A 24,279-nucleotide genomic window follows, 5' to 3' on the forward strand; every position below is an offset into this window, starting at 1 on the left:
CCCTTGGGATATAACTTGCTCCAAGCCGAGAAGTTAGTCCGTCCCTGCATTCGACCCTATCTCATGCTAACATTCGGTGAATTAGCCTTCCTGTTATTCGAAAACGAGACTGTACCCCAGTTAACCCTACTAAGCCCCTATAGCAACATTAACATATTTTAATTAACGCTATATATAACGTATGTGTACAAACTGGACTTAAATTCGAAATTTTTTGTGAATTGTTATTATGAATTTTAAAAAGTCGTCTGTACTATACCATACCATTTTCATTTCATATTGAATCCTTCAGCATAGTAAGTACTTTCAAGCATTTATGATATTCAAGCTTCATAGTTCTGACTTCATAATAGTGCCATAGGTGAGAGCTGCAAGGAGAAATACCTTGAATTTAGAATAGTTGTCACTTTTTGTTTCATTTGATATAGGTTTTTCCAAATCGTTTTTATACACATTATTATTAATATGATATTAAAAAAGGAAGTACAGTGCAAAAAAAATCAATGGATATTCATTACATTTTGAAGAGGAAAGTCTGTCTCAAATGAGGAAAACAATATCAGCCAAATGGCCACCACAGCAGCACTATATCCTTTTCATGAAAATTTCCATGACCACTAATTCCAGCTTTTAAATTTCGAAGAGATTGTGGAGCATTGCCATAGTTCTCATCTTTAACGTGGCTTTAAAGAAAAAAGTCTGAAGGTGTTAAATCACAAGATCTCGGTGGCCAATTGTAATCACCTCTTCGAGAGATAACACAGCCGGGAAACTTATCTTGCAAAATTGCGATTGTTTCGTTGCTTGTGCAGCACGTAGCACTTTCTTGTTGAAAATAAACTTCATCTTTATAAATATCTTTCAATTTCAGCCATAAAAAAATCATTAAACCTATCCTAACAATTCGCTAGATCGTCGAGGAATGGAATGACCAGGGTTTTCGTCAATACAACTGACTACAGCAGCAATATTCGCAGTTGTTCTTGAGTGACACACACGGTTTTGATTGATCACATCAATAACTTGTCATAACAGCTAAGATTTTTCCACCATTTTTGCTATTTACAACCGCGAAGATGCTACACGACCACCCAAAAGCGAATTGAGACAAATTTTTCGAAATTTTCGTAGTAATTTTTCACAATTTCAATGAGTTTTTGGAGCGTTCCATTATTAGCAAAGGCGTAGTTTTTACTTGTCTCATGTCAAAAGTAACAGCTGCCAGATAGCACGCTATTCAAACTATGTGAAACCTTTTACTGGGAAACTAGTCCAGTCAATTTGTACTCAGAAGAGCCTCTCACGAGAAAGTTTTCAGGTAGTTTTGATTTCTTCGATTATACATATTTTTTTGGGGTGTAGAATCCGAATCTTCGGTTCGACTTCATAATTTCGTGATGGACCATTGAAAGAATGCAAAAAAAGTTAGAAAATTTCATTTCTTAGCGTTTAGGTTTTTTGTGTATTACTCGGAAAATATCAATTTTTCGTGAATGACTTTCCCATATAAAAACAAAATATATAAAATTTCCTTCTATTTTCTCCTATTAAGGTTTTTCTTCCGATAAACCATTCTGGCTCAAAAGATAGTTGAAAATTGGCGTATTTTATCTCTTTCTTTAAAAACCCACTTTTTGGGAGGCATAAAACCGCTAAAAATGAAATTTTTACTTTTTTTTTGCATTCTTTTCAATGTTCCATCACGAAAATTTGGTTGCAAACTTCAGATTCGATTTCAGTATCCCAAAAAAACATTGAAAATCGAAGAAAACAAAACAACCCAAAAGTTTCCTGTGAAAAACATATGTTGACTGCACTAAATCCTTCAGAAAGCTAAAAATGAGGACTTAGTTGAATTATCCCTAATTCTACATCAAATTGTTCAAATATCTTGAATACGCAATATTATCAAAGCTATAAAGTAAAATCTTTTTGGAATAATTGAAATTATTATTAGTTGGACATATTGGAATATCTTCATTTTGTAGCATAAACAAATGAGTATAAAAATGCATTCAACAAAAAAAATTATTCGTAGTAGAATTTTTCATCTTTCCTTCTTTCCATTGAATAGACTATAGAGGAACACGTCCCCATGGGAATATCGTATTCAAAAATCCTGCCTCTCTAATCTTCCCAGCGTGAACTCTTGCATATTCGAATGGAATCGAAAAGGGCGCATGAAATCTTGGCTAGATTATCTCCCTTACGTTTCTTCATTCTCAGGAATGTCGGTAATGTCCCTCAGGGAACTGAAATCTGGGAGATAAAGTCTCCCCCTACTTTTGGAATGAGGAACGATCATGTCGCGATCGATGCTGATGAATTTCACGCTGTTCAAGTAGATAAGTGGAAGCGCAAACAAAGCATACTTCATAATTAACACTCTCTTTAGTTAGTTTGTACGTCTACACGGTTTAACTGGAATTAACGGAGTTAATCGAGATGAGGAGAAGGTCAGTTATGTTTACCTATCTAAACTCTGGATGAACAGAAAACGTAAATTAAACAGAACTGATGAGTTCGAATACCCACTTACTCTTTATTAAGATCTTAACACTTATTTTGGACCAATGTATAGCCGATACATTCAACTTATTTGAGAATTTACCAGATATGTTAGGTTAGGTTAGGTTAGGAAATATCTTACTTGCTTGATAAATACTGTAAGTATACCTGCAAAATAATGATACTTATGTAAATAGTTATGTAGTTCTATCAACATTGAATTTGATTACGTGGACAATGAAATTGCGTTGGAATTTTGAAGAACATCTCATATTGTGATAACAAAGCAGAAGGTGTTAATTTCATCTGGATATTTCGCTTCTCCAATATCAGTTCATTTATTGAACAAAAATAGTATAATTTTCATTTTAATAACTCGACAGTATGGTTGTGTCTTTTAGGTGTTTCTTAATGATATGTTAATATTTAAGGATCTATTAAAAAAAAAACTTCACATGGAGTACCTATGTCATAAATGTGTTAACTTTTGAAATACAGGCTGTTGAAGTTTCCAAAAAAAATCTTTTTTTTGATCAACAATGATGATATTGACAATTTCTATGAAATTCGGTACACAATTTAATTGCATAAAGACATATTTTCTAATATCCAAACAATTTCATTATTTTTACCCTCATGAACTGATTGTGATCTGAAGAGCCATATGGTACATGCCATACTTTTTCTAGTTTTTGTTCAAGAGAGAATCGATTAATTTATTTTTTCACTAATATATTTGTGTCTTATTTTTCCTGATATATCTGAAGGTATACATAATATAAATGTTTATTTTTATATATCGTTTTGTTAGAATGAGATCTGGAAATGTTAGAAAATTTTTTAGTTTTTTGTTTTTATTGCCATAAAGTTTCTTTTCTCTTGTTATGAGAATGCTAGTGCCAATGCATTGATTTTTTTCTATTTACTGAAATTGGACATTTAGTTATTGATTTATTACGAAATGTGCCTTCACTCTAGTTCTTTAAGAATCTCATTTATTATTTTTATTTATTTATTTATTTATTTAATGTAACTGATACATTTGTATTGATTCCAACATTCGTCGCTCCTTGTCTGAGAGAACACTATAGCAGTAGCGTAACATAATTTGATTTATTTCAAAAATATCAGTTGATGCTCAAATTCCAGAAATATTTGCTATTGCATCATTGTGGTTATGACGGAATGTTTTTTTTTCTTTGGAAACTTTACCCTGTACTATACCATGTACCTCTAGGGTTATCACGAAATGACTCCAATAATCACCGCCTCAAAATATAGCATATCATTAAGGAACACCCTGTATCATACACAAAATATATCAGTTTATATCTCACAGTAATAAATACAGATAGAGGGAGCATATGTCATTTTCAGTAAACAAATTTTGTCTCCAACATGAAATATCAAATTTGACATGAAGCGCGTGGAGATGAAAACATATCAGTGATACGATATTTCACTCAATTCTCAAGTTTCTCCACAAAGAACGCACTTCTTATGTCCCATAGTGAATCAACGTTACATATTAACTCAAAATATATTGAAATAGTTACCTGAATATATCAGAAATTCAGAAAACAAACTTCAAGCGCCAAAAGAAGTGAAACAACCGATGACACAAGGAGAGCAAAAGTTGCCAAATCTAGGATTTCAGCAGGTAGATACAGAAAATAATAAATATTCTGCTTATTATAAATTCGACAATTAGGGAAAATATCGGATTTCAAATATTCAAATTTGCATATTAAATCGGGAATCACTCAAATGAATATATTTCATTGAATATGAAATCAATTCATAAGGATATAATAAAATTGTGGATTCGGAACTATATCACAATCCGACAACGTAATCTAACCATGTTGGAGGACATTTAAAAAATGCGTATACTCCCTCGTTCAATGTTTATTACTCTATGGTTTATATGAAATATTCAGAAAAGCACTGACGTGAAGTCGAGAGACCTTTTGACTCGATCGAATTTTAGAATGGATTTGTCATCAGTGAGTATAGGACCTTATCCTTCAAGGACCATTCGTTTTACTGAAGTAATAGCGTTTGACGGCTGACGACTCAACGATTTTTTGTTTATTTTTAGTTTCTACACATTACAAAATATGAATTATGATAATATTAAGCGGGTTAGTAAACAATTTCTCAAATTCGTGATTGGATATAATAAACTACCATTTATCCATGATTCCCCTGAAAAGAAACAATAATTTAGGAATTTCAACTGCGTAACCAATGTGTCACGAAGGGGACTCGTCAAATAGAAGGGAAAAGCGAAAAAATTACGCACGGTTCTCTAAAAATAACGCCAGTCACGGGAACCTTACGAGAAGAAAAATGTTGCCTGCCAAACGGAACTCACATGTTGGACAAATTTAGAATGGTGGAGTAGATTCGAAACAATTCTATGATGGTTGTTTCACGTCATGTTCCTTTTTTATGGTCGAAGGCATTCATTATTTTTTTTCACTCTTGTTAATGCGGTTCTTAAGTGACTTTTGTTATGGTATAATTAGAACATTATGATTTTTATACTCGCGGAGATGAACTGATTTGGAGTTGAATTTCGAATTGTATTAGTAGTAAAAGCTGTTCAATACACAAGGAAATCAAGAGTGATCTGCTCCTCTTCATCGTTCGCCAATATCTTGACGCCACATTTCCTAGAAGGTGAATAGAACGTCGAAGATCTATTGAGTGGCCACCGCGTTCCACAGATTTTAACCCCTCACACTTTTCTTGGCGTCATTTAATAACAAGGTTTATTTTTATAGGCCAAAGAATTTAGAAGAGTTACCACAAATAATTGGCGTTGAAGTTCTTTAGCGAAGTTAGTACATTCGTACAAAGTGTTTACACTCATATCGATCAGTGCCCAATGGTTAACGGAATACAATTTGAACATTTGCGCTAAGTTTAGTCTGTTTTTTGGGTTGAATAAAGATTTTCTTCCATGAAAATTTTATTTTTAACTCTCACAGTAAATGAATTATTATCTTGAAAATATTGTTATCTACGCCTACGGTACCATTTTTTTACACCATAATAAAGTTTTTTGCACCGTCTAATAAAGCAGCAAAAGTAGTCATTCATAAAAACTTATGATGTCACTAAAGAAAAAATTGAACATGAGAGAGAGGTCACTAAAGATGAATGACCCTATAAGTACCTAAAATTTTCATTTCCTAAGGTGTTTAATTGAAAACTAAAATTGACCTTTCTAGCGGTCTGCTTGAAAACATTCAATAATCGGAGTAATGAATTTTGTTCCTTACTTTATCCATACATTCTAAATTATGCCGTAAGTTTTTTTTCGAAATGTATGGTATTGACGAACGTTTGCAGAACAAATCGTTTGTTAAAAATTTGAATCGTATAATTGTTTTGAATGCAGATGTGTAATTATTTTCACTTGTTACTATTAGTTAGTTTAAGATTGAAATGAACTGAAACCACCTATTTTCCCAGACTTTCTGTTTTGAATGTCTTGAACCTCTTGAAGGGTCGTGGAGTTTCAACACCATTGAATTTTATTGAATTCCGTTTTTGGTGCATTTCTTTTAATTGGATCCAGTCTGTTAATCTGCTGGACCCTGGACCGATCACTCCACTGCAGAATAATTTTAGGTAGACTCGACCATTTTATAACAAGTTTCTGGTTGGAAGATCAAATTAGATGATAAGGCCCAAGATACCTGAAACAGACACATTTCGTCGCTTTAAAACTTTGAAGTTAGCTCAAACATTGGGTTCTGATGAAGACTTACAAAAGTGGGTGTCACGCGATATATTGCTTAGTTTAATTGGGATTATTTCTTCGGTAATTCTCGTCTAATCCATCGGTCAAAATTCGTTGGCGATTTGAAATAGTTGTCGCCAAGCTGTTTGGCTAACGACTCAGATATGTTGACAATGAAAAACTGTTGATTTGATACTTATAGCCATACATACCTTTTTTTATTGCAACACATATTTTAAATTTCAAATTGGATTCGGCGATATTAAGCTCTTAAAATCGATTAATCGGGATCTCAAGCTGCTGCTTTTTTTGGCATATTTGCCTTTTGACTCTTTTCATTTTCGTCTATTTCAAGATTTGTGTCTTACTTTTGACTTCCATAGGAGAGTTTCTTCTTTATGATATTTGAAATTGAGTTTTATTCAATTTCTGATCCTGAGTACTTGATCTCTGTATCCTTCATAATAGATTAGCAATCTACCACAGGATTGTAGTCCACTACATTCTTCAGCTCGGCATTTGAATGTTGATTTGCGTTTTTGAGAATCTTTTCGGTCTTTTTCAGGAAATCTCTCAGTTTCCCATTCTAGTTCTCTAAGCATCTTTTTGTTCTTCACAAACCAAAGCATATTTATTGCAAATCTTTAGTTAGTTGAGGTCTTGCAACTGACTTGATCTTTCTCAGTTTCGTATTTTGTTTCATAATGCTCTTTCTTTCTGTAAGTGGGTAAAGCCTGTTGATTGCTGAGCAATAACTTCTGCGGTATTTCATATTTTTGTAGTGTTCTGTTCTTATCACACCAATGGATATATCGGTTAATGCTGCTATTCATTTTTAAGGTATTTCGTGTAACATAAAATTTATTATTTTGTCCTTTCCTGGAGCTTTTCTGGTTTTTAATTTCTTGATGACTTCTTTGACCTGTGTTGGTGTTGATGGATTTACAATAGTATCGCAATCTTGTGGTTTCAACATCAATTTTTAATTTTCGTCTACTACTTCTTCCAAATCTTCATTTTCATCGCCTTCTCTGTAGCTTTGGTTTCTTCAAGTTTAGAATATGATATCCCACTTGCTCAGTGTATTGGTGCAATTACAGTTTCCTCACGCTGTAAGCAGTTTTATCTTTTATGCTGAATGGTCTTTATTGTTCAGCTTTTTAATCCTTTGGTTCCAATTGTCTGTTCTCAGTTCTCTTACAGCATTTTTTAGCCCTTGTTTGTGTTCGTCTAGCTCTGTTTTGTGTTTTCATACATTTGGGGTTCTGTTGATTGAATATTTGCATTCATAGTGTGTTGAATTTTGGACTCCATCATTGGATCGAATTCTTGTTATTAACCTGTATTCCTTCAGGGCATTTGACAGGTTATCAATTGAGAGTCTGATCCACGAATTGGAGAATTTCTAAATTCGGCTTCTTCTGTAGTGGATTAGAACATTTATTACTGGACGTACCCTTTCAATCAGAGGGAGTTTGTAGAGGTTTTCTTTCAAGCATGTATGCATAGCGGAGCCCCTCAAGGCTCAATACTGGATCCTCTACATTTCTTGGTTATGTTTGCGATTTACCTCGTTTGATATCCTCAGATGACATTTAGTTTTCCAATGATCTACAGACCATTTGCAAAGACATGACTACAAGCTTATTACAGAACAATATTGTACCAGATGTAAAGAGAGTTTCTTCAATAATTGCATATTTAATACGTAGAATATACTACTTGAAGATGTAATTGAAGCCCTGAGTGTTAACATTTCCAAAAGCAAATGGGGATTTTGGAGATCTCGTGGTGCATTTTGAATAACATATATGACATTTCTTTTCTTTAGGTTGTTAACATTCTTGGGATATATTTATGTAAAATTCTAATGTAAGGAATAATACTATCACCAGGATACAGGGATTATTATAGGAAACACAGTTGAACTAACTTACTATACAGGAACTAAGTCGAAGTGAAGGCCGGATCGAAAGTAAAAGTTAAAGCGACAGTACCTTGGCACCTGCTCTGTAGATTAGGTTCGATCATAGAGACTCATGCGCGTGATTGATTCTGATATTTATGGCCTCAGCATGATGCGCTTAAGATTCTATGGTCTCAGTATTACATGGGCTTATCATTAAATAATGAATTGCTAACATGTATTCAAAAAATAAATGGTCCCAAACGATCTATTGAGCGATCATAGTAACCATCGATACTTTTCATCTCCACAGTGTAGATCATTAAGAAATATTTTTCAAGAGCGAATATTATTTTTAACTTGTATCTCAAACGAATTTTCATTCATTCTTGAACACGAAAAACGAAGTCATTACGAAGCAGGAACTACGAACTGGCGTTTAAAATACTCTCAAAATTATCTAATTACCGAGAATCGTAACCGATATTTGTAGTACTACGAAAACGTTCGACCTAAAATACATGCACGTGACAAAAAGGAAATTCATTTTCGTCCCAACAGTACGGGAACCCACCTTTTTCGCGCTAAAAATAATGAATATAGTATTCCAGGCTCCTTAAGGTGGAGACATTCGGTATCGTCAATATGCTGAAAATAAATTCATGTGATTCGCAATCACGTTTTGTTATAATTGATCGATGTTGGATCAAGGCCAACTATTGCATGTCTCAACATTTCGAATAATGGTCTTCTCATGGTAATTCGTGAATGATGCTATGGACTTTGGTCGGGTACTTTTGGGTATTTTAGCACCCGATATTGGTGCCTCATACCTATAAGATTATTACGTCAAAAACCTTCACGTGACACGATGTTCATGTGGGAAATGCACGCCTGCTTCGTTTCATCGATTTTTAGGTGAACTTTGAAGTTCATGGTGGGTGAATTTCACATAAATATTTATTTGTTCTGTAGCACTCCGTTGCATCCAGTATATAAATAATCCCGAAAAGAAATCAAAGATAGGCAGATAGGCTTGATCCTTGATGAGGAATGAAGATTAGCATGTGATTGCATCGGAAAAAGCGATGAAATCTATGCAGATATTTAGAAATGCTATTATTACCTTTTATACATTTCGATTACGCAAACCATAACAGAAACATTCATCACAATAATAATCCTAGATAAAGTTCAGAAATAAGAATGTAAATGCATCACCAGGACATTACAGCACTGTAGATCACATATCTGACATTCTGTTGATTGATCAACCTATAAGAGTTTCGGAAATTGGAAGGAACCAAATACTCTGAAATAATATACTAACTGACAGAGAAACTGCAACACCCAGAAGGAGCTTTTTGAATTATTATTTTTTTTTTTTTTTGGTGAAACATAGATAGTATAGCAAGAAGTAAATGATTGAAGTTGAAGAAAAAATCTTTTTTTTCATGTAAACAATTTTTGGGTACTTGAATATTCTAATCGTTTTTTGCAATTTTTTTGAAATTTCACAACAAACCAGCTGTTCGAGGAGATCCAAAGTCCATGTTCAGTTGTTGTTAAAATGCCTAGAGCCGTGAATTTGAAAGAGGTCGAATTATTGGTCTATGGGAAGTGGGGTTGTCATTTCGAGAAATCGCTAACTATACGAACAGAAATTCAACTACATACTGTTATACTCAAAATCGAAGAAGAGTAGGCACCGGACGTAGAAGGGGCACAAATGAAGTTGAAGATCGACGTCTAAGATTTATGGCCTTCAGAGACCGATTCGAGACAACTCGATCTTTGACTGATGAGTGGTTAGGATAACAAGGCCATCCTCTAACTGTCCGAACGGTTTACCGCCGGATAAGGTCTTTTGGACTGCAGCATTATTGACCCCATCATGTGTTAGCTCTGGCGGTTGAGCATTGTCGGCAATGATTACAGAGGTGCAGAGAACGTCAACATTGGAATGTGGAATGGCATCAGGTCGTCTTTTCTAATGAACCTCGATTCTCCTTGGGTGCACATGATGGCTGAAGTAGGTTAAGACGACGTCGGGGAGAAAGACGTGAACCTCAGATTGATGTTGAGCGTCATGTACACTGGACAGTAGGCGTTATGGTATGGAGTGCTATTGCACATGCAAGTAGGTCACCTTTAGCCTTTATTTGGGGTAACATGACAGCGCTGCGTTAGCTTCAAGAAATAGTGGAGCCATATGTTCTCCGTTACCTTAACCGGCTCGAGAATCATTTCAGCAGGATAATGCTCGACCTCATGTTGCCAGAGTTAGTTTAAACTTTTTCGAAGCGACCCATGTAACGGGTGTTTTTTTTCGAGGTATATAGCTTTAAGTTGGCATTACTGTTCAAGATGGCGACCGATTCAACAGCTGTCAAGTGATTTACTCTCAGTTTGGTTTGGCAATGCATCATGAATAGACTCACGCTTGAACAACGCTTGCAAATAGTGCAATTTTATTTCGAAAATAATGGTTCTGTGCGGAATACGTATCGCGCACTACGTCCATTTTATTTTGTTTAGCGATGAAGCACACTTCTGGTTGAATGGCTACGTCAACAAACAAAACTGCCGCATTTGGAGTGAAGCTAATCCTCAAGTGTATGTCGAAACACTGTCACATCCTGAGAAACTGACTGGTGCGTTTTATGGGCTGGTGGAATCATTGGTCCGTACTTCTTCAAAAACGATGATGGCCTGAACGTTACAATCAATGGTGATCGGTATAGAGCCATGATTACTAACTTTTTCATTCCTGAATTGAACAACCATGATGTCCAAGAGCTGTGGTTCCAACAAGATGGCGCAACATGTCACACAGCTTGTGCCACAATCGATTTATTGAAAGACACGTTTGGTGACCGCCTAATTTCACGTTTTGGACCTGCGAATTGGCCTCCAAGATTTTGTGATTTAACACTGCTAGATTACTTTCTGTGGGGCTATGTAAAGTCAATGGTCTATGCGGTTGAGCCACAAACCCTTGACCATTTGGATGACAACATTCGCCGTGTCATTGCCGATATACGGCCACAAATGTTGGAAAAAGTCATCGAGAAGTGGACGTCCATATTGGATCACATTCGAGCCAGCCGTGGCGGTCATATGCCAGAAATCATATTTAAAATGTAATGCCACAAGATTATCTTGCGGATAAATAAAATTCATGTCAATCGAATAATGCATCGTTGTTTTATTGCAATTTAAAATTCTATAACTCTAAAAAAAAAACCCTTCACCTAAGCTTATTGTGTGACATCTATTTATTTCGTCTATTCATCTATTTATCTATTTATTTCGTCTACCACTCACCGCTACAGCCTTCTAGCAAAGTTGTAGACCCAATATAATTACTTTTCATACATTTCGATTACGCATATCACAACAGAAAAATGCATCACAATAATAATCCTGGTTAAAGTTCAGAAATAAGAATGTTAATGCATCACCAGGACATTACAGCACTGTAGATCTCATATCTATCATTCTGTTGATGAATAGTTCAACCTATAAGAGTATTAGGAGCGGTGAAAAGAAGACCAAACACTCTGAAATAATAATTTTTTGTGCTTGATCTCAGAATAATTACAGAATACAGTATTTTTAACGTTCTGATATCTTATTACCTCAGCTATTTTCAATTTCTTCCTATCCTTACTAGTATTGCTTCGACCCAGCTCTGGCAAACTCAACACGATAATGAATAATGTATAGTTACCATTACGATCACGCTATCAAACGTTATACTCCGTTATAAAAATGCCTCATGAAAATGAATGACAAAGACATGTCAACTCGTATTATACCTACAATATATCAAACGGGGTTACGTATATCCCACAGTACAACGATATTTCATGGTTTGAATGGATGTTGAGGTCTTAAGGAGAACTTAATAGTATTATCATTAGAATAGGCTAGATGACAGTATTGAAGAATCCAAGAATTAATGGTCTTAGAGAATAATATATGTTAGGAGGATTCTTAGATTGATAAGATTTTCAATAAAAAAAATTTATAAAATACAACAATTAGCCATGTCACCTTAAACATCAATCAGAGCGAATTAAATTAAATTTAGGAGGAACTGTGATGTTCACAATTTCAATACCAGATATAGCTCGAACTTGAGAACCAACGTTTGTATGTCTAAAGTTGCATTTCGATCTCCCCATAATTAAGGCCCTCTAATATTTAATAATTTCCCAGATAATATTAAAACTTGTCAATCACTAAATGAGTTCAAAATCAAGTTGAAATCTTTTTTTATTGAGAATTGTTTTTATCGTGTGGACGAATATTTAAAAATTTTAATATGATATGTTATCTTGTTTTTATTTTTTTTGTATAATTTATTATTGATGATATAAGTTTGGATTTGACTATTCCTATACAGTTGTAAAATTGTCTTTGGAAATAAATGAATTGAATTGAATTAATTTTGAAGTGGATATAACCTTCTGCGAATGCGTCCTGGAAAATGTACATGATGGTGATATCCTTTTCCATCGTTAATAACATACCTTCCTCCATACAATGATATACACATCCATTGATTCCTCTTAAAATATACTCGTTTTTTTTAATATCAATACAAAACCTCTTATTCAAAAACTCTATACTTTAAAAAAAAATATTCTGACACATAGGTATTCAATATTTATCTTTTGTTGCAGATGAACAAAGTGACAGCGAAGAGTCCAACTCAACCCTTGACACCAGAGTACCTCCAACGTATCACCAGAAATATTACAATAGGTTCACTTATTCTAGTCAATCAACACCAACAAGAAGGTATCAAAGCGATAGTAACAAATCTACAAGATCGAGCAGTACAGCTAGTGAGAATAAAATTACTTTTAATGAAGGTGAGTCTTTCAAACTTGAATTTCAATTTATGCGGGAAAATTACCAATAAGAATATTCTTTTATTGATATTGAATATAAAATTTTTACCTCAAAGTCTTCAGTTCCAATAGTTTCAGGGTTATACCTATTTTGTTGAAAATTTCAAGAGGATTCCCGAATTACGATTTACTAATCTACTGGAATTATGATATTTATTTCTGTTTTTTCTGTGAGTGTTTTTAACTGATACTTCTAAAAGTATTCTGAAGGTTAACTCTAATTTATCGATTATTCTTTCTGAATGTTTTTTTCTAATATTTTTATTCAACAAATATTGGTTATGTAATAAAATCCCATAAGGTTGATATCTTTCTTATTTCTCCAAGTCATATTGAAGTCTATTATAATATTTTCACTAGGCATAGAACAAATATCTGGATATCAGTCATCTTCGTAATATTTTGGTAGCACTTCCCTAAAGGCTAACAGAGACGTACAATTTTTTTTTGTGTAGTGCAACGATATTGACTTATGACTGTTCAGGTGGTATTGATAGGTATCATCAAAAATATTCGTCCTCATATTTTTATATTAATCTCTCCTAATCATCTCAAGTCCACATTCCTAACCAAAATAATATTCCAGTCCGGAAAAATAAATATTTGAACTATTCTCGCTACACTCATGACAACATAAATCTTATGCTCAACTGTTTAATCGACTGATAACAGTCAGGTCGAACATGTATTTTTGTACTCATGTCTAAATACATCTAGAATTCTCAAACGACGACGAACTTTCAAATGCTTGCCAAGAAATAAATTCGGGTTGAAATAGCTTATTCTTTTACATATTTCTAGTACAGAAAGGAATAATATATTCGAAATTTTTGACAAATTGATGGAACCATAACTCATCATTAGTTAGTGATGTTTAGACTTGACGATATAATCTTCTGTTTCTATCGAAATCTTGAGTTTCAAAACTAATCGAACATAATTTTATGCGTAACTAGGAACTAACATAATAATTTATTATCAGTATTGTAATCATCGTAATTTTCGATTTATAGCTACATGAAAAGTGAAGTAATTTTAATTGATTGATCCTGAGAATTATTTTTCAGTTGCATTAGCCAATTCAGTTTTAGTACTTCATTTGATAACACTTGCACCTCATGAAAAATAGAATTATTGTTCAATATTTATTGACTATTGTGTGACTTGTCATAACATTGCTTAGAAAAACGTGAAAATCAACACTATCTTTATTATTTTTCCTTCTACAAGGACATTATCACGATACGTAAAAAATAAAATATCAGTATGAAAAAATGTAATCAATATCCAACAGCAGGATCTGAAACCTTCAAATATTAATGCCGATATAAAGTTTAATTTCGAAAAGAACATTGGAAAAGAAATACTCAATATTTTCGTGATATCATATCCAGATTTTGCTTCTATATACAGTGTGATCCAACGAAAACTTATCACCTCGATTTTCCGGCTTTGAAATGAAAATGTGGAAAATCACTCGGATTTTCATTTTAAAGTCGGAAAATTGAGGTAATAAGTTTTCGTTGGACCACCCTATATAGCTGTATACAGTTTGTTCGATCTTCAAGGGAGCAATTAGGGCACGAACGGCGCTTAAAAGCTCCTGACTTCACCTCAGTCCTTGCCTAATTTTTTCATTTCAACTTTTCCCTGCAATGGAAGATGCAATTTTTCCCCCCAAGAGTGTTGGATCTACTTCATGGCTTCAAAACTCCAATATGTTTTATGAAAATTGATATCGGGAAGCATTCCAAGGCTTTCTATTTGATTGGACTCGAATAAGAGAGCTGGTATAGGTTGATAAAGAAAGATACCCTAGAGTTCATCCATATAAGACTGATTTCAATTACAGGATTAGTAAGCACTCGTTACTCCTACTTGATTCCATTCAAAAAAGAGCAGTGCGCCTAATAGACGATCCAACGTTAACTGCCAACCTTCATAGTCTCGATCACCGTAGGAAGGTTGGAGACTTATGCCTTTTTTACAGATACTACCACGGAAGGTGTTCTGCTGCCATTGCCTCCATGATTCCTCCAGGGGCTCAATTTGATCGACGAACAAGGCTAGCCGATAATAGTCACCAGTTTGTCGTGCATCTTTCTACAGCTAGGACATCGGTGTATCAGAAGGCTTTTCTTTACCGAACTGCAAGGCTATGGAATACCCTACCTCAAGATGTATTCCCCCTGGGTTACAACTTGCAGCAGTTTAAGACACGCACAAACCGATTTATTCTAAATTCATCTCGGGGCGCTTGAAAGGGCGTTATAAGCTCAGTCTTTTCCCGAGAGATGCGTAAAAAAAAAAAAAAAAAAAAAAAAAAAAAAGTTAGCTATATCAGTAGTAATATCCAGGGGAATTTTCACTAGTATTCTACTGAATTCAGTACTTTTTGATTCCATTTAGAAGCCTAGTATCCTCAATGAAAATTTTGTATTCTCTATTATCATTGGTTTCTCTCTTCACCAGACAATATTTTATACATATTTATGGTTCCAAGACTGCCATCAGAGGCAGTGCCTCTTATTTCGATTTCCCTATAGTCGAATTTTAGAAGAAATCAACAAGTTATATACCTTTCATTTGAATTTCCCCCGTTTTGTCGGTGTCGAAGAAATTTAGAATTGAACTTCAGATTTAGTAGTCAACCAAGTCATTTTTAGAACACCTGGTAACGGAGGCTAGCACAACCCTGGTAAAACGGTTTTTTTTAGAGCTATAGAACTTTAAATTGTAATAAAACAACGATGGATTATTCGATTGACATAAATTTTATTTATCCTGGCTCGGATGTAGTCCAATCTGGACGTCCAATTTTCGATGACTTTTTCCAACATAACATAACCCCACAGAAAGTAGTCTAACAGTGTTAAATCAAAAGATCTTGGAGTCCAATTCACAGGTCCAAAACGTGAAATTAGGCGGTCACCAAACGCCAATCAATAAATCGATTGTGGCACGAGCTGTGTGACATGTTGCGCCGTCTTGTTGGAACCACAGCTCCTGGACATCATGGTTGTTCAATTCAGGAATGAAAAAGTTAGTAATCATGGCTCCATACCGATCACCATTGACTGTAACCTTCTGGCCATCATCGTTTTTGAAGAAGTACGGACCAATGATTCCACCAGCCCATAAAGTACACCAAACAGTCAGTTTGTCTGGATGTAACGGTGTTTCGACATACACTTGAGGATTAGCTTTACTCCAAATGCGGCAGTTTTGTTCGTTGACGCAGCCATTCAACCAGAAGTGCGCTTTATCGCTAAACAAAATAAAATGGACGTAGTGCGCGATACGTATTCCGCACAGAACCATTATTTTCGAAATAAAATTGCACTATTTGCAAGCGTTGTTCAGGCGTGAGTCTATTCATGATGAATTGCCAAACCGAACTGAGAATAAATCACTTGACAGTTGTTAAATCGGTAGCCATCTTGAACAGTAATGCCGACTCAAAGTTATATACCTCGAAAAAAAACACCCGTTAGTATCAGTATGTTATTTTCAGTTGTTAGTGCAAACAAACTTATGACGAGATTCATAAAACTTTGATTGATCGATCAACTCGTTGATTATAGTTTGAAATCTATGGAAGTGTCGAAAATGAACTGAAATTAAACACAGATATGACTTGATCAAGCAAATCGACACGATAACCACCCACCATTAATGTACTCACTTGATGATGTCGTACTCGATGTCGTTTTGGGTTTTCAAATAAAAGGTTTCATTATGAATAATAGCACGCTAGATAGGACAGATGTCACTTTTAAAGCTGTCATCTATTGATATTTGACAAGTGAAAACGATGCTATGACTAAAAATAGAACGATGCACGCTTTAATAACGTATTTTAACTTTTAAAATCAACTAATGTAATCGTGAAAATTTTGCAGTCACAGTTCACAAAACTTAAGCACTTTTGTTCCGTCGTGAAGCATCTTCTCGGCCGGCCATAGAAAACTGGTAGAAAAATTTGATTTGTTGGGACAAGTTAATTTTTCAAGGGAAAAGAGTGCATACCCCTGACATTTTCAGTTCTTCAATGTACGAGTAGATAAACCAAATTTCGCTGTCCAGAGATTTTCTCGTAATCTAGGAGCTATTTGAATGAAATTTGGTGGAATATCAGTTACATACACTATTAAATTTGAAGAGAAGATATCGAGGATTCAACCTATTTCATTGAGAGCATAAAGATAATACTAAGTAGAATATACTCAGCCCATACTTGCAGAATTAGAAATTGATTTAATTTCTTTATATTGCTACTTATTTAATGATTTTTATAATACGTGTGGAGATATTTTGCGATAGTAAAGGAAATAATGAACCATAGTGTAAAATTTACATTATTTTGAAAATATTTTCTCGAACTATCTGAGGGATAAGCATTAGTGAAAATAATAATAAACTGAAACACGAAAGGCAGCTGAATAAACTACGAAAAGTACCTATACATCCCTTCGTGTCACTTTTGTCCTGTTTGCTGAAAAGTTTCAAATGGCAAAAGGAATATAACACGTTTCTTCGTAATAGAACCAACTGCAGGGGGTCTTTCTTGACATCCGAGGGTGAGAAAGTAATCTCCGAAACCTTATCTCAAAATTAAGGAAGTTATTTAAATATGAATCTCTGTGAAAGATAAATGGGATATTCATATTTGAGACTCTTGAGAACATTTTAAAATTCATAAGCACTAAGATTAGAAGAAAAATATTCAGATTCTACACATTCCAAAACGTTTATTGTTGAAATTTCAAGGAGATTAAAAAATTGCTGTCCTTATCAGTTTGCAACCTAACATTACCTTACCTACCTCAAAATCAAGAAAATTATTGAAATATGAATCTCAGTGAGAAATAAAAATATATTTGCGATTCTTGAGAACATTTGAAAAATTCACCAGCACTCAAATTAGAACAAAAAATATTTAGATTCTTCACATTCCAAAATGTTATTGTTGAAATTTCAACAATATCAGTTTCCAAAGATTCAATATTGGATAATAATATTTTAATTTTCATGCAATAATTGAAACTAAAACGCTCAAAAAATATTCAATTGATTATTTTATATTCAAAGTTACAAATATCACATTGTTGAAGGTTTTTGTTCTGTATTAAAATGATGAATCGTACAGCAATGTTCTTCGGCTTAACGTGGCATCCTACCAACTTGTTTTGACGTGAAATATCATATCGTTAATGGCTGTTTTTCCTCCACTAATTCATTCTATAATTAAAGAACCGTGAGCTCGGTAGTTCCGAACTAAATTTGATTGAAGGTCGGGAAATAGATTCGTGTTAAGAACGTCCGAAATGTGGATATCAATTTTAATTTTTATCTATGATCATGAGTGCTTGCATTCAACTCCATAAAGAAAATATACTGCTCCACAAAAGTTCAGAAAGTTAAGGACATTTTGAGACTGTTTCGAAAGTTTTCTTTTTTTTTATCATTTTTTTGTTTACTGACATCTGAATCATTTTTTGCCTATTCCGTTTCACAGTTTCAGTAAAGAATATACCTCCTCGAATATCAACCACAGCTTAACGACGTCTTTTCATACTTTCGATCAGATTGTTGAAGACACCTTGACCAATTTCTCTTTAGAGTTGCGGTAGAAGCCGTCTGAATTCTTGAAGCGTATGAGGAGGTAGTTGGTGAGAATCTAAAGCTCTTTGTAGCTGATCCCAAGCGTGTTCAATGGGATTGAGGTCTGGCGACGGAGAGGGCTAGGCCAAATGCGGAATACGATGGATTTCCAGAGCTTCATCGACAATTTTCGCACGATAGGGAGGCGCATTATCGTCCAAAAATAAGAAATTTGGCCTAATAGCATCATGGAACAAAGGAATGATATTGTCAATGACTTGCTCCATGTAAAACTTCGCATTCATAGAAGCATCAAACATCATCAATTCTGTACGTCTTTTGAAACAAACGCCTTCCCAAACATTAATTGTACCACCTCTGAACAGATGAACTTTCCGAACCGATCTGAGATTCTGGGCACCAGAAGATGGGTCCATACCGAACACTGCACTAAGTTTACTTCTAGCTATTATTGCAAAACAAATTTTCAAAATTTGAATCAAATTTGATTGTAAGAACGTAAAACAACAACTGATCCTAAACTCTTAGAAACGCAAACGACAAGAACGTGCCTGAAAGAAAAAGTTCAAACAAGAGCAAAAAAACCATTCAGATATAGGAAAGTAGCAATTTTATTTCTCATAAATGAACATTTGGTAGAATAGAATAGGCAACTTTTGAAACGATCACAAAATTTCTGAATTTCCTTAACTTTTGTGAAGCAGTATATTTATTATGAGATGAGATTGAAATCATTTCATAATCCTTTTATACCTTAAGTGTTCAGTGTTCTCCAACACTGGAACTTTCCTTATTGAATGATTGAATCAATAAATGAGTCCATTACTCTCTGAGTTGACAACTCAATGTCTAATCCAAAAATTTTGATTGGATTTGTTTCAATCCCTTTCGATTCGACCGTTGACATTTCACTATTATGAAAACGGAGAATATCCAGCTGTTTGTAAACGTCAATTATTTCCTGAGCTTTTCATTTCGTTAAAGTTTCGAGATGATAATGAAGTGAGAAAGTTGACTAATGTCCCTTAATTAACTCAGAACAAACAGACCTGACAACTTCTACAGGACATCAAAAAATACTTGGAACACAGCTTGCATCATTAATTTCGTGACTAGGAAATTTTGGTAGTCTCCGATATAGTTATAACTATCAATTTGAATCCCATGAGTCTATTTTCCATGTTAAAAATATATAATATAATATAGAATACGAATAGCTCTCACAGTTTTGAAAATTTCAAAGAGGTTTGATTTTTTTTACCAACGAAAGTTCAGAATCGTGATATTGATGAAAAAGAATTCATAATATAAATTAATACAATAACATTTTATTTTATTGATGAAAAAGTGGATTGTATCAATAAAATCAAGTTGATGGTTGCCATCACTTAATACAATGAAAATCTATTTAGTGTTCTGAAACCTGTAGTGTATTTTCTCTCAATGTTAAGATATCGCAATAAATAAAAAGAGTAAAGATGAGGCCACATACAGTGTGGAACAGCCAAATGGAATAAATTCGATAACGGATAAATGAGGGCGTGTTGGGAAAAACGCTTGGACACGTCGATTTGTATTTTTGACTGCGCATCTTTTTCAAAAAAAAAAATTATATAGGGTGCGTCATGTGACAGTGGCCAATACCAACTTTCTTATTTTAAACGCAAGCCCCTGTATATTATTAATTTTTTGGATTCTTCAGAAAATTCTAGACATAATTCATGTACAATGTCCTATACTTATCTTCAACTGTTTCGGAAATATTAAGTATTTTCAGATTTATTACAAAAATTAACATTAACAATAGAAAATTGTTATTTTGTGCATTCCTGTTAAATGAACCATTTTTCTGATATTATTACGTACAGTTAACGAAATTCAAACGACAATAGCACTGACACTAATCATTACTGTCATGCAGGTAGACAACAAGTTGCTAAGGCTACAAGTTTGATACGAACATAAAGAAAACTGTTTTTGTATTTTTTTCATTTCATATCAGTTAAAAGAAACGCAGGAATGGTTTTTGTTTACTTTCTCATTATCAAGAGCTAAATGGGAAATAAGTATTGAATGTAATGTAGCGAATTTGTGAAATAAAATAAAAAATAATTTTCTATTTTTAATGTTAATTTTTGTAATAAATCTGAAAATACTTAATATTTCCGAAAAAGTTGAAGATAGGTATAGGACATTGTACATGAATTATGTCTAGAATTTTCTGAAGAATCCAAAAAATTAATAATATACAGGGGCTTGCGTTTAAAATAAGAAAGTTGGTATTGGCCACTGTCACATGACGCACCCTATATAATTTTTTTTTTTTGAAAAAGATGCGCAGTTAAAAATACAAATCGACGTGTCCAAGCGTTTTTCCCAACACGCCCTCATTTATCCGTTATCGAATTTATTCCATTTGGCTGTTCCACACTGTATAATTCGTAAACATTTGGGCTGAAGGATAACTGTTGCCGTGGAACAAGTGCGCTCAAAATATTACTTAAATCATTCAAAGTGTTGTAATTACTACTCAAGATATCGTGATTACTGAAAAAAAGGAATGTCCAGAATCGATGAAGCAACTTCTAAGTTTTCGTACACATTTTAGTCTGTCTACTGTTCTGAATAAAAGCTTACTTCTCATTCTTTGTGTTCACCTCTGTATGTAACAAAAAATAATAACGGGTGTTTTTTTTCGAGGTATATAACTTTGAGTTGACATTACTGTTCAAGATGGCTACCGATTAACAGCTGTCAAGTGATTTATTCTCAGTTTGGTTTGGCAATTCATCATGAATAAACTCACGCCTGAACAACGCTTGCAAATAGGGCAATTTCAATTCGAAAATAATGGTTCTGTGCGGAATACGTATCGCGCACTAAGTCCATTTTATTTTGTTTAGCGATGAAGCGCACTTCTGGTTGAATGGCTACGTCAACAAACGAAACTGCCGCATTTGGAGTAAAGCTAATCCTCAAGTGTATGTCGAAGCACCGTTACATCCAGAAAAATTGACTGTTAGGGGCGCTTTATGGGCTGGTGGAATCATTGGTCCGTACTTCTTCAAAAACGATGATGGCTAGAACGTTACAGTCAATGGTGATCGGTATAGAGCCATGATTACTAACTTTTTCATTCCTGAATTGAACAACCATGATGTCCAGGAACTGTGGTTCCAACAAGAGGGCGCAACATGTCACACAGCTCGTGCCACAATCGATTTATTGAAAGACACGTTTGGTAACCGCCTAATTTCTCGTTTTGGACCTGTGAATTGGCCTGCCAAGATCTTGTGATTTGACACCGCTAGACTACATTCTGTGGGGCTATGTAAAGTCATTGCTCTATGCGTCTATGGGCCATTAGGAAGACAACATTCGCCGTGTTATTGCCGATATACGGTCACAAATGTTGGAAAAAGTCATCGAAAATTGGATGTCCAGATTGGACTACATCCGAGCCAGCCGTGGCGGTCATATGCCAGAATAGTTATTTATAATACAAGTGCAGAAGGCATTGATATTCTTCCACGTGTTCAAAATTCAAAAACGAGCCACGAAGTGGCGAGTTTTGGAATGAACGAGTGGTAGAATGAGCCTTCTGTACGAGTATTATACATTATTTTCTCTAATTCATTGCATTTTCATTGAAATTAATGAAATATTTCCATAAATATAATTTAGTGATTTTTGCATTGAAAAATGTTGGTTGGCAGAACTGATTAATAAGGCAAATTGATGAATTGACAGATAAAGCCGTGGCGGAAAGTTCGGAGTACCAACATAGAATAATAAAATATAACCATGAAAACTGTGCGTTTCTGATATATTCTCGCACGATTTTGTTCTACAAGATGTGGAAGAATGAACGGAATAACCACAGAATTAGAGAAATCTTATTTAAAATGTAATGCCACAAGATTATCTTGCGGATAAATAAAATTCATGTGAATCGAATAATCCATCGTTGTTTTATTGCAATTTATAGTTCTATAGCTCTAAAAAAAGAACACCCTTTATAATTGGAGGACGGCATTACAATATTCTCGATGAATCAACCTATAATTCAAAAATAAAGATCGAAGGTACTAGAGAAAATGAATTATAAACTTCGTTGAGATTTTGTCCTTTCCCCTAATTTTTCCGGTGTGTATATTTCAGCATAATGAATGAGATAAATCTTGATGGATTTTATGGAACATTACTTGATGTTTTCTTAGCTACAGTTAGGCCATTTTTCCTGAATCTGAAAGTTCTTCTTTTTCAGTAACGACTTTCATTCATTTATTCGCTTGACTTTCCAACTCAAATGATCTCAAAATTACCAGCTAAAAATGTTAAGATATAAATATTTTATTCTTTTCATTATATGGAAAAGATTTTCTGCCTATTATATTGTTGACAAATGCTTGGGTAAGATGAATAAAGAATAAAACTTTACTATCACTTATTTCGAAAGGATGTCAAAAAGATCATCCCATAGTGTGACCCCAACAAACTGAAACGTTTGTTTGGAAATTTTCCATGAATTTGAAGCATACATAATTTGTTCGAATTCATATTATAGGATGCCAAGTTTTTCTGGGTTACTCGTGCGGATTTTTCAATATCCTAAAATAAAATGCCTATCGTATTTTTTTAAAATGTAATGTTAAATATTGAATACATTTATGATTATTGCCCTCATTATGAAAAAGACAAAAAAAAGTGGATTAAATAATGAATTAAACCTTTTGTTGAACTGTTTGATTACTGTTCAAGTCAAGATGGTTGAAAAATATAAAATTTTATTATTCATACATATTGGCTTAAATTTATTCTAGGTAATGATCAAGCCATAGACCTATAAATTCGATTGATAACTATCAAAGCCTTTTATGCATGGTTATGTTTTTTAGCGAGAAGACCAAAAATTTCTGAATGAAAAAATGCAAATATCGCACATTCGACTATTCTCCTAGAACCTAGAACCACTTTCAACATATGTTGGTACTTAGTATTTATTCAACAGAAAATCTTACGATGTTATGAATTTCAAAATAGAACGATTAGATAAGAACAATAATCCATGTAGTTTCATGGAATATAACGAAGTTTATTTCTTGTACGGTTCTATGTTTATTACAATTTTTTGTTCACATTGCTACACTCCCTCTAACACTCTAATTTTAGAGCAGTGGTATGTATTGCTCTTATACATTATTTTTTGATGTAAGTTTCATCTAACCAATAAAAAATACGTTCTCATTCGAAAAAATTTTTTTGAGGTTTCTGTTTTTGCTGACTTTGACATTAAAATCGAAATATCCTGTATGTTCAATTGAATTATCAATTAACGGAAAAGACCAATACCTCCTAGACAAAGTATTGGTCTTCTAGGAGGTATAGTGAAGACGCATTGGTATGTCTTCTGATACAAGCTAGTATAGGGTATTAGAAATTTTCATATAAAAATCTCGAAGTTATTAACATTGAAAAGAAGTCCTATTTGTGATATTTTCAGATTTCACACATGTTTTCCGTGGAAAATATGCAAATGATACATTAAAGCAATGTAGAATTCA

General features: G+C 33.9%; 1 protein-coding gene across 1 annotated transcript in view; it reads left to right on the top strand.

The window, feature by feature from the left end:
- The window catches only part of LOC123676920, a 90,627-nt gene that overhangs the window by 34,501 nt on the left and 31,847 nt on the right, over positions 1–24,279 (top strand). Inside the window, exon 2 of the mRNA XM_045613246.1 lies at positions 12,860–13,051. Within this exon, the coding sequence (XP_045469202.1) occupies positions 12,860–13,051 (192 nt within the window). The remainder of the gene's footprint in view (positions 1–12,859; positions 13,052–24,279) is intronic.

Source organism: Harmonia axyridis, chromosome 3, assembly GCF_914767665.1.
Source record: "Harmonia axyridis chromosome 3, icHarAxyr1.1, whole genome shotgun sequence".
NCBI classification, from domain to species: domain Eukaryota; kingdom Metazoa; phylum Arthropoda; class Insecta; order Coleoptera; family Coccinellidae; genus Harmonia; species Harmonia axyridis.